General features: G+C 41.6%; 2 protein-coding genes across 2 annotated transcripts; both read left to right on the plus strand.

The window, feature by feature from the left end:
- Window positions 1-6,247: 6,247 nt before the first annotated feature.
- LOC119579904 (mucin-2-like) lies at window positions 6,248-8,548 on the plus strand. Its single transcript, XM_037927751.1, has 5 exons — window positions 6,248-6,897; window positions 7,402-7,484; window positions 7,599-7,714; window positions 7,802-8,236; window positions 8,471-8,548. The coding sequence occupies exons 1-5, from the start codon at window positions 6,248-6,250 to the stop codon at window positions 8,546-8,548; spliced, it is 1,362 nt and encodes a 453-aa protein (XP_037783679.1).
- A 103-nt stretch (window positions 8,549-8,651) lies between these two features.
- On the plus strand, window positions 8,652-11,334 carry LOC119579905 (mucin-2-like). The gene is made up of 4 exons (XM_037927752.1): window positions 8,652-8,957; window positions 9,077-9,428; window positions 9,468-10,424; window positions 10,672-11,334. The coding sequence occupies exons 1-4, from the start codon at window positions 8,652-8,654 to the stop codon at window positions 10,728-10,730; spliced, it is 1,674 nt and encodes a 557-aa protein (XP_037783680.1). The 3' UTR covers window positions 10,731-11,334.
- The last annotated feature ends 2,198 nt before the right edge of the window (window positions 11,335-13,532 follow it).

Consider the following 13,532-nt stretch of genomic DNA (forward strand, 5'->3'; position numbering starts at 1 on the left):
ATTTTCTTTACACCTGCCTCGCAATTACATCAAACGTGATTCGAAAAACTGAACAGTTGAGAGAGAGGCATCTTTCTTTTCTTTCTGGATTCTCCTCTCTTTTAAAAAAATCTACATGATTCCTCATAATCATTTATAACATCCGATGTCAAAGGCCATTCAAATCATGTGCAAGACTATGGTCATGGAGATGGTATACATAAAGATAAAAGGTCGTGAAACTAATCCAGTCAGATGACTTCAATAAACTTTAAAAGGCATATAACTCAATTGGTATGTTTCCCCTAAATATATATATTCAGTCGGCTTACAATCGAACACGTATTAGCCATTGTAGTGCTATGCACACATTATCGATAGAGAATGCATGCACGAACATAATAATAACATGAAAACGCGATAAATGTCGAAATACAGTCGCACCGTTCAGCTGACTAGAGTAGCGCCTGCGCAGTAGCTCGCAAACGACGCACAGGCAGCTCTGAATCTGCCTTTGCGGACAGACGTCCAGCTCTGAGTCTTGTGTACTGTCTGTGCTAACGCCATGTGAGTTGAACGGAGAACGCAGGAGCTTCGTTTCCCGAATGTTAGGGATAAAGCTTCAATTCACTATTCCGTTACTACATGTTCACTTGTTGGAAGCTATTTCGAGCGGAGTCCCTCTCTTTCCCAAATGGACGTAAAAAAGGAACGGACTCCGAGTCGGAGTCTCCGATCGCAAGGTGGACCACGCGAGGCTGGACGCCCAAAGCGCTCCCGGCGGAGCACGAGCGTCACTCTACTTGCCTGAAAACGATGGTGATGGTGTAGAGTGATGGTCGTTTCGATATAGTGCAGGAATTAATGAGTCGAGTTTGAATGAGCAGGAACACGACATTAACGGCGCACTACAGGTGTTTATTCTATTGGAAATTTATGATCAGGTCAATCAAGACTGATATCAAACACGTTTTGATCGTATATAAACTTATGTTTCATATATATATATATATATATATATATATATATATATATATATATATATATATATATATATATATTTATACATATATGTATATATATACATATATGTATATATATATATATATATATATATATATATATATAAATATATACATACATATATATGCATATATATATATATATATATATATATATATATATATATATATATATCACTGTCTTTGCCTCCTTCCTTCCTCTCTCTATGTCTGTCTGTTTTTGCCTGCCCCCGAGCTCTCCACTCTCTCTCCTCTTCCCCATCTCTCTGTTTTTTCTCTCCCCTCCTCCCTTTTCTGTCTCGGTCGCCCCTCCCCTCTCTCTCTCTCTCACACACATACTCACATATATATATATATATATATATATATATATATATATATATATATATATATATGCATATATGTGTATGTATATATATGTATATGTATATGTATATATATATATATATATATATATATATATGTATATATATATATATATATATATATATATATATATATATATATATATATATATATATATATATAGGGTAGGGTACATATGCATATGTGTATGCATATGTACATACATCCATATGTATTTAAATACATACATATATACATATTAACCCAAATGCGCATGCAGCGTCGGGCGTTTGTATGGATGAGAAGGGGAGACGGGGTAACGTGAGAGAGGAAGGAGGGGTCAGGGAACGAGGTAGGGTATAGAGAATAGGGTGATGACTACAACACTAGGATGCTCTAGTGGTTCAAGCACTGGATTTCAACCCCCGTTGTCCCGGGTTCAATCCCCGCCGAGGCAGCTGCAAAATGCCTGTGCTCAACCCCGATCTCATGACGAGTAAACGCCATATCACCTTGAGAGGTCAACCGCAGGTGTCGTTAGTGAAATCGCCGCCGCGCGTCTTGGGTTAAGGTGAAGCTAGAGCATGGTTATTAGGAAGGGAATTCAATCAGGCAAGGGTTACCAACCTTTCATTAGATCTGAGAGAGGCCTAACGGGCGTTTATTAAACGTCTCCACTGGGCAGGCTTTCCCCAGAACTAGCTCCCCCTGCACTGTCCCGCAAAGTGATTATTTAGAATAAACTCATTTGAACGTAAGAATTATATCAAAATTATTATGATATGTTATTCAGAATATGTTATATTGCTCTTATTTTCCTATATGGCGTAAAGAAAATATATAGTTAGTTTTTACAGACTAATGTTGCACCATTCCTATAGGTTTTGCGATGTATTATTACAGATTTCAGAAATTACAATAATTACCGTATATTAAGGACTCTCATCCCCACATATATATTCAGAAGAACTTTTATTTTGTTCTTAATATATATGCATATCCGTATATAGGGGTACATGCGTCTAAATGTATTCTCGGACCAAAGGCCCGAAATTGCATTTATTATGGCTTGTTAATTCAAACTTTCATCTACAACATAAACTTCGACATGTCCACGTTAATGCGCCACAATCGTTAGAGTCCATTAACGTGAATATATCGATGCTTGTGTTATAGAAGTAAGTTTAAATTAATAAACCTCTCAATAAATGCAAATTCGATTAATTGGACGGGCATGCCTTGATATGTGTAGCATCCACGCACCCAAGTGGGCGATACGCATACGGCGATTGGTGTATGCGCTCGCGTGGATTTGCTTAATTTTGAGTAAATCAAACCTATCTACGTAGTAGGTGAGTCTATCGTAGATATGATTGTGGGTTAAGAACCAGCAATGATTATCTAAACAACTACTTCCCTGGGGGAGAATCATTGGTCATCCACCCCTGGCCGTATTAAGACCCAGTCAACTACATGATGTCAACATTCTGCCAAGTAGTTCGTCAAACACCGCATCAGTGGTGGCACGAAAAAAAAAAAAAAAAAAAAAAAAAAAAACACCGCACAGTGGTGGCACGAAAAAAAAAAATATATATATATATATATATATATATATATATATATATATATGTATATATATATATATATATATATATATATGTGTATATATATGTATATATATATATGTGTGTGTGTGTGTGTGTGTGTGTATGTATATATATGTGTGTGTGTGTGTGTTTGTGTATTATTATTATTATTACACAGCCTATCATTCCACTTCAGGACTTACGGCCGTATTATTAAAACGCTGGTGCGGCTCCGCAATTCAATCCCCGGGGAATGGTGCGGGGAGTCCCGCACTTGCTAACAAACAATAAAACGTGAAGAGAGGTGTTGCATGCACTGCGGCGAGCCGAACGCCACACTTGTACATTACTTAGAGAATTGTGTGCACACGCAATTCCTAAGACAAAGCCCGCAGAACACAGCCGTCGTGCTGGTAAAGAGATTATGCGAGATGCTTACACCACGGCTACAGGAGCGCCTGCTGGCAATCCTACCGCCACGGTAAGCACCGAGTGTCAGATAAACAAATGAGACAGCCATAAAAAGCTGACACAGGCCGGGCCATAAGTGAAAGGCCCGGGCGAAGCCAGAACTTCGCAAATCTGAAGCAAGCAAGCAAGCAAGCACATATATATATTTATGTAAATATGTGTGTGTCTGTGTGCGCGCGCGCGTGTGTGTGTGCATGTATATGTACACATTTTTACTTCCTCTTATATTTCTCTCTTCCTCTGTCTACTTTTCCATCCCGTTCTTCCCATTTTCTAATTCTCACTCGCTGTGTACACATTTATCTCTCTCTTCATATATTCATGTATCTCTTTTTTCGTCTTGTGTCTTTATCTTTACTCTACCATCAGGGTAGTGGTTTGGCAGAGAATGGTTGGAGAAAAGTTAAGTCCTCTATGACCCAAGGTAACTAAAACTAGGACCTCAAGGGTAACTTGACGTGGTTAGTAACACAGTCATGGTAACATCAGAGAAGAGGGTGAGGCAGAAAGTGGTGAGGCAAAGCCTGTGTGATAGTTCCTTTTACATTCAGTCCCTAAACTTGAACCACAGGAGTAACTTGACCTGAGGAATAATATAGGCAGTGTGACATCAGGTTAGGGGGTATGGTAGAGTGTGGTAAACAAAACCTTGAACAGAAATACTGTGCAATGCTAAGACTTCAGGCGTTTTAAGCAGGGAATTTTCTTGCCTAGAATCTCAAGAGTTTTTCTTGCCATCTCAAGAATTTTTCTTGCTTCCTTAAGCTACCTCGTAGATAGCTTGACTTTCGCTTGCTAAGTCGTGGTGTGCTGTCAACATAACTGTGTTGTTCGCGTACCTTAGTGGTTAGAAGCCTTCGAATGCAGACGTAGCCCAAGAACGCCGATTAATATTTCATCATCTGTCTCTGTAATTTTCACAATATACTTAGAGTAATTGAAATTTACTGCAAATGAAATGAGATAAAGGAGATTATGAAAATGAAAAAGGTTTCCTCAATAATCATAAATCATCAGAACATGAACAATTTATCTCACTTTTAAACCTATCGTCTCTCGAAATGAAGAATATACCTACTATTAATAAAATAGTGATGTAGAAAAATAGCAATCCAGAACAAAAATAATCACTGGCACTCTGTCAAAGGACATTAACTTTTCTTTGTATATTCCAAGGTCTAACATTGGTATAATCTTACAAAGTGAAGCGTAGAGCTTGAACCGAATCTTTATGAGACAATAATTCCGCAGGGAGAGATCTACAAACATTATCTTTCCAGAATACATTCAGAATGTGTTTGTTGGCCTTTGCTGCAGCATCGCTTGTATCACTGCGGACACGCTGTTTAATGTTGAATTGTACAAATTGATAAAAATATCATCTTTTGTTATTTCAGTATCTAGTGTTAAACACTAGTAAACTAGTGTTTATTTTTTTCCATTAACTCAGTGTTATACTTCTTTGTACAGTTAACCACACATGTAGCATTGATCATAGCTTGATTGGCTGCCTGTTGCATTTTTTGAAATATATGTAGATATGGAAAGTTAATCTTATTTCTCTGATGATCATAGCTTAAAGTATGAAAATAGTACTAATTATATACTTATATTTATTGCAGGAATTAACAGTAATACATGTCTTTAATACTGCATTCAGGTTAATGAATATTTAGATAATTGTCATTAGTAAAACTAAGGGAGATAAGATCTGTAAAGGAGATAAAAACAGAGTATATAGTTTGTATATAAGGATATACTTCCCATAAAATATATAACCAAGTAACTACACTTCCATTTTGTTTATTGAACCCAAAATTGAAATTGACTTTTCCCCAAGAGGATTATGACGGATGTTAATGGTAAAAAAACCCTCTTCACTACTGTATATAAAAGAGAGAAATTTAGTTTTACTTTTGTCATTGGCTAAACAAGATGTCATTATTTTTTTCAGTGTATTTTCTTTGAAAATGATTCAATAATAACAATGGTAGAGCTATAATGAAAGACGAAACCAATAATAATGATAACACAAAAAAATATATTTGCAAAGAAAAAAGACAAAGAGGCAGGGCTTGGCTTGGAAGTTCCCAACTAAGAGGCAATGGGGTCCCCTGTAACAGACTACCTTGATAGTTCCAGAAACATATTTCTTAATCAAAAAATCAAATAATATACTGTTTGTAATTACTGTATTATTCTTAGTGCAATTGTTCGTGTTCTGGAAAGCATATTTTTGTTTGGGGAGTTACTTTGTGAACATAACTAGGAAGGGAAGAACATGAAACATACGTATAAGCCGAAGACCCTTTTGATTTATTGATTCTTCAGGGCATAATGAACTGGACAGACACACACACGCACGCATACACACACACACACACACACACACACACACACACACACGCACGCACGCACACACGCACGCACGCACACACACACGCACGCACGCACGCGCACAAACACACACACACACACACACACATACATACACACACACACATACATACACACACACACACGCGCGCGCGCATACATACATACATACATACATACATACATACATATATATATATATATATATATATATATATATATATATATATATATATACATATATAAAAGGTGCCTTTGAACATGCATCTATCAAATTAGTTTAAACCTGAACATCGGTATGATTACTTAAAAACACTTTTGCGTCTTAACGCAAACATATCGGTGTTTATGTTGAAAATGAAAGTTTAAAATAACAATGAATTAAATAAACACATCTTCGGGCAACAGAATATCCTTGAATGCGCATGTCCTACAACGAAGCAGGTCTTTTCTTACAGATCCAACAGGATGTGGCTTATACATACTACTGTGTTTGTTGCCCTGACTGCAGTGTATGCGGAAGCAGTGGGGTCCAGTACCACAATTGCTGGCAGTACGACCGCTGTGGCTAAAACCACAACCACCTCTGCTGCAACCACCGCCGACACGACGACATCTTTGGCTAAAACCACCTCTGCTACAACCACCGCCGACACGCCTACACCTGTAGATACAACCACAGCTGACACGACGACCCCTGTGGCTACAACCACAGATGAGACGACAACCCCTATAGCTACAACCACAGTTGAAACGACGACCCCTGTGGCTACAAGCACAACCGACACCACGACTCCTGTGGCTACAACCACCGCCGACACCACGACCCCTGTGGCTACAACCATAGCCACCACGACGACCCCTGTGGCAACAACCACCTCTGCTACAACCACAGCCAACACGACGACCCCTGTGGCTACAACCACCGCCGACACGACGACCCTTGTGGCTACAACCACCGTCGATACGACGACCCCTGTGGCTACAACCATCGCCGACACCACGACCCCTGTGGTTACAACCACCGCCGACACCACGACCCCTGTGGTTACAACCACCGCCGACACCACGACCCCTGTGGCTACAACCACCGCCGACACCACGACCCCTGTGGCTACAACCACGCCGACACCACGACCCCTGTGGCTACAACCACAGCCGACACCACGACCCCTGTGGCTACAACCACAGCCGATACCACGACCCCTGTGGCTACAACCACCGTCGAAACTACGACCCCTGTGGCTACAACCACAGCCGACACGACGACCCCTGTGGCTACAACCACCATCGAAACTACGACCCCTGTGGCTACAACTACCGCCGACACGACGACCCCTGAGGTTACAACCACAACCGACACCACAACCCCTGTGGCTACAACCACAATTGACACCACGACCCCTGTGGCTACAACCACAGCCGACACCACGACCAATGTGGCTACAACCACCGCCGACACCACCACCCCTGTGGCTACAACCACAGCCGACACCACGACCCCTGAGGCTACAACCACAGCCGACACGACGACCCCTGTGGCTACAACCAACAGCCGACACGACGACCCCTGTGGCTACAACCACCGCCGACACCACGACCCCTGTGGCTAACAACCACAGCCGATACCACGACCCCTGTGGCTACAACCACCGTCGAAACTACGACCCCTGTGGCTACAACCACCGCCGACACTACGACCCCTGTGGCTACAACCACCGCCGAACGACGACCCCTGTGGCTACAACCACAGCCGACACCACGACCCCTGTGGCTACAACCACAATTGACACCACGACCTCTGTGGTTACAACCACAGTTGAGACGACGACCCCTGAGGTTACAACCACAACCGACACCACGACCCCTGTGGCTACAACCACAGTTGAGACCACGACCCCTGAGGCTACAACCACAGTCGACACCACGACCCCTGTAGCTACAACCACAGCCGATACGACGACCCCTGTGGCTACAACTACAGCCGACACCACGACCCCTGTGGCTACAACCACAATTGAGACGACGACCCCTGTGGCTACAACCACAGCCACAACCACCTCTGCTACAACCACCGCCGACATCACGACTCTTGAGGCTACAACCACAGCCGACACGACGACCCCTGTGGCTTCAACCACAGTTCAAACGACGACCCCTATGGCTACAACCACCGCCGACACGACGACCCCTGTGGCTACAACCACAGTTGAAACGACGACCCCTGTGGCAACAACCACAGTTAGAGCCACGACCCCTGTGACTACAACCACAGCCGACACGACGACCCCTGTGGCTTCAACCACAGTTCAAACGACGACCCCTATGGCTAAAACCACAGCCGACACCACGACCCCTGTGGCTACAACCATCGCCGACACGACGACCCCTGTAGCTACAACCACAGTTGAAACGACGACCCCTGTAGCTACAACCACAGCCGACACCACGACCCCTGTGGCTACAAAAACCCCGACACGACGACCGCTGTGGCTACAACCACAACAGACACGACAACCCCTGTGGCTACAACCACAACCGACACGACGACCCCTGTGGCTACAACCACAGTTGAAACGACGACCCCTGTGGCTACAACCACAGCCGACACCACAACCCCTGTGGCTACAACCACAGTTGAAACGACGACCCCTGTGGCTACAATCACAGCCGACACGACGACCCCTGTAGCTACAACCACCCGACACACACCCCTGTGGCTACAACCCCGGCCGACACGACGACCCCTGTGGCTACAACCACAGTTGAAACGACGACTCCTGTGGCTACAACCACCGCCGAAACGATGACCCCTGTGGCTACAACCACAGCCGACACGACGACCCCTGTGGCTACAAATACCGCCGACACGATGACCCCTGTGGCTACAACCATAGCTGACATGACGACTTCTGTGGCTACAACCACAGTTGAAAGGACGACCCCTGTGGCTACAACCACCGCCGACACCACGACTCCTGAGGCTACAGCCACAGATGATAAGACGACCCCTTTGGCTACAACCACAGCCGACACGACGACCCCTGTGGCCAAGGCCACCGCCGACACCACGACCCCTGAGGCTACAACCACTGCCGACACGACGACCCCAGAGGCTACAACCACCGCTGACACGACGACCCCTGTGGCTACAACCATAGCCACCACGACGACCCCTGTGGCTACAACCACAGCCAACACCACGACCCCTGTGGCTACAACACAGCCGACACGACGACCCCTGTGGCTACAACCCCGGCCGACACCACGACCCCTGTGGCTACAACCACAGTTGAGACGACGACCCCTGTGGCTACAACCACAGTTGAAACGACGACCCCTGAGGCTATAACCACCGCTGACGCGACGACTCCTGTGGCTACAAGCACAGTTGAAACGACTACCCCTGTGGCTACAACCACAATTGAGACGACGACCCCTGTGGCTACAACCACAGCCGAGACGACGACCCCTGTGGCCATAACCACCGCCGACGCGACGACCCCTGAGGCTACAAGCACCGCCGACACCACGACCCCTGTGGCTACAACCATAATTGAGATGACGACCCCTGTGGCCACATCCACCGGTGACACGACGACCCCTGTGGCTACAACCACAGTTGAAACGACGACCCCTGTGGCTATAAGCACAGCCGACACCACGACCCCTGTGGCTACAACCACAGCCGATACCACGACCCCTGTGGCTAGAAATACAGGCACGACCATCTTTCCTACCAACACCGTTGACACGACTACCCCTTCGACCAGAAACACAGGCACGACCACCTCTCCTACCAACACCACCGACACGACACTTTCGGCTAGAAACACAGGCACGACCACCTTTACTTTCAACACTGCTGACACGACGACCTCTGTAGCTAGAAACACAGGCACGACCATCTCTCTTACCAATACCGCTGACACGACAACAATTTCGACTAGAAACACAGGTACGACCACCTCTCCTACTAACACGATGACCCTTGTAACCACAACCAGAACTACTTCTACTAATATGACTTTCAGCGCTACATCTGCTGGGGCTACAGTTCCAAACATAACCCTGTCTGCTACTACGATGGCCGACAACAGAGCTACGTCTGCAACCACAGCCGCTACCCCCTCTACCAATACGTCTGACGAAAATACATCTGCTGTGGCTACAACTACACCTATAACCACTAACACAACCTCTTCTGTTACAGCAACTTCAGCCAGCGCATCAGTCCCTGATACAACGGCCAAGGGTACGCTGGTCACTGATACGACTAATGGTGCTTCCCCTGACAAACATACAAGTGAAACTACGACCGCTGACACTATCCCTTCTGATACTATGGCTACTACAACCATTTCAGCTGCTACAACAGCTGGTACAACCGCTAGCGCTACAATTGCCACCACTGGGGCCTCTCCTCCCGTCAACTCGACGTCCACCCATTCTACAGCTGTCAACAGTACTATTAATCTCACTGTCACACCCGGTGTCACGCCCACTGTCACGACCAGCGGGACCACCGGAAACGACACCACGACCCCCAGCACGACGGTGTCCCCGCACCTTCCCTCCTGCGGCTGCGGGTGCAAGACAAATGTTACATCTACCACCATCATCAGATGCAAAAAGGGCGCCAAAGGTTTCGTTTGTCGCTCTCCATTACCGCTTATCTCTGTCGGAGTCCTTTTGATAAGTGTGATAATGAAAATTAATGAATAATGATGACACATAGCATCATTAACATTGTTGTCATAACTGATGCAACCATTATTAGTAACAGCCATCATTAGTTGATGTAAAAGTAGGGGTTCACCAATCATTACAGAAGCTTTATAATGATACGCTGTGAGACTGGACTCTTGCCTCAACCCAATATCTCGTTTCAGGTTGCAAGAAGCGGGGCAGCGTCTTCCTGAAGGTATTGCAGAGAATCAAACGCAACTGAACCTCGCACTCTAAGAATCGCCAATGTTTTGCCAGGCTGATTTCTTTGGGCGTTGGATCGAATCGTTTTAACCTTGGAATAGCGATTGCAAGTGATAGAGTGTATTTAGACAATATTCATCTTAGTAGTTTGGGGGACTCGAATCTTAAAGATCTTATATATGATTATTACCAGAGTTATCTTGTAAACAATACATACACATTTTAAAAGGCATATGTGAATGAATGCATGCGCATATACCAGGCACGTATTTCTTATTACTTCAATCAAAGCAGTTATGTTCATAATTGAAATAAAATATTATTTGATAATATGATCTGAGAAATTGACAGGGCGAAGGCGTAGAGTGGCTCGCACCGTCTAACCGCAACCTCGGGTGAATTTCTTCATCGCTTAACGAAGTGCTTATCAGTGTAGGCTTCGTGCGATGCTTGGCAATGGCTGCGAGCGGTCTTGAGTGGGGGGCTTGCCTCTCCATAACAGCCCATCTGTCTAGCCCCTTGTGAAACATTTAATAACCGAATAACAGGAATTTATCACATCCAGTACCATAGGTGAAATATTTGTAAAAAGTGACTGTAATAAAATAAATGGGAATGTTTTACAGCTCAGTTTCATATATACTATTACTTTTGGTTTTGATATATAAATTGCTTTATGTATGATAAAGACATGGTCAATGAATTTATGTCAAAAAGGGACAAATGATCTTCAAGAAGAGAATTATAAAATTAAAATAATTCCAAGCAAGCGAATTTAGTATTCTAATTATTATTATCATTATAATCATTATTGTTGTTTTTTTGTTGTTATCACTATTTTTATTATCATTATAATTATCATTATTATTATCATTTTTATGATCATTATTATTATCATTGGTATTGTTATTATCATTATTATCATCTTAATCATTATGATGATGATGATGATGATGATGATGATGATGATGATAATGATGATGATGATGATGATGATGATGATGATGATGATGATGAGGATGATGATGATGATGATGATGATGAGGATGAGGATGATGAGGATTATGATAATGATGATGATGATGATTATTGTTATTGATGTTGTTGTTGTTGTTATTATTATTATTATTATTATTATTATTATTATTGTTATTATTATTATTATTATTATTATTATTATATTATTATTATTATTATTATTATTATCATTATTATTATTATTATTATTATTATTATTATTATTATTATTATTATTATTATTATTATTATTATTATTATTATTATTATTATCATTATTATTAGTAGTACTATTATTATCATTACTACTATTATATTTTTTTTCAAGACGAAAGTAAATAACTCTGCTTTCATAATTTATATATCTCCCCTTCGTGTTTATGAGTTTAGTGAGATTTAAGTTTTATTAATAATCATGATAATGATAATGACAGAAACAATAATAATGATAATAATAATAATAATAACAACAACAACAACAACAACAACAACAACAACAACAACAACAACAACAACAACAACAACAACAACAACAACAACAATAATAATAATAGTAATAATAATAATATTGATAATAATAACAACGATAATAATGGTGATAATAATAATGATAATAAGAATAAAAATGATGATGATGATGATAATAATAATAGTAATAATAATAATAATAATAATAATAATAATAATAATAATAATAATAATAATAATAATAATAATAATAATAAGCAGTAATGGTAATGGCGAGAAATAATAATAATAATAATAATAATAATAATAATAATAATAATAATAATAATAATAAATATTTATAATAATGATAGAAATGATGATGATGATAATGATGATAACAACAACAACAACAACAACAACAACAACAACAACCAACAACAATAATAATAATCATAATAATAATAAGGATGTTCGGTCTCTTGGCCAAACAGTATTTCTACCACCGTATTTAGTCCGTTAAGGCCGTGCTGATTTCAGAGTAGCCAGACTGTATATGCAGCCTGAATAATCCGTTAAGGTTTATCGTCAGCGGAAGACGACGCTAGATGAGGATATTGATTAATAGTAAAGTTTAAATATTAATACTGTTTCATTGTCTTATTTTGTTAAATTTCCTGAGAGTACTTATTTACAATGGACTGAGGACTTACAAGTATTTTGACAACATAAATATGCGAACAAACATTCGTCAGTTAGACACAAAAAGATAAAATTACATATATAAACAGTATTTATTGTACAAAAAAACAAAAGAAAACCAAAAAATTGTGACAGAGGAGAAAACAAACATTTCAGGGGAAACTACGATATTACTACAAACACCTGGAGATGATTGCAGAAAAGTGACTTGAAAGGCTTTACTAAGGCATTGATCTACAGTGCACAGGAACAAGTCCTGCGGACAAATTACACTAAGTTTCTCCAGGGTGGTAAATAAACTTACTTAACTTAACTTTACTTAACTCTGAACACTCTAGACCAAGGTGCAGGAAATATTGCAAATGACATCAGGATAAATATGTATCGTGCAAAAGAACGAGGCCATGATATATGTTTTGTATTTTGTGTTGGAATCCCTGGGCATGATCATGCTGATCGCCAAGCAAAGTCAGCTTGTGACAAGCAAAGTGTAGATATAGATCTTGGGGTACCTCTTTCTAGGATTTTATACATGATTCAAGTTTCCTTCAAAGAGGACTTGACCGAGTTGATTAATTCTCAGCGTTCTGAAAGCTGTAGCATAAAGCACTATAACCGGTTTACGCAAGATTAATTCATCTATGGTTTATATAAA

This window comes from Penaeus monodon, chromosome 13, assembly GCF_015228065.2.
Source record: "Penaeus monodon isolate SGIC_2016 chromosome 13, NSTDA_Pmon_1, whole genome shotgun sequence".
Lineage (NCBI taxonomy): Eukaryota > Metazoa > Arthropoda > Malacostraca > Decapoda > Penaeidae > Penaeus > Penaeus monodon.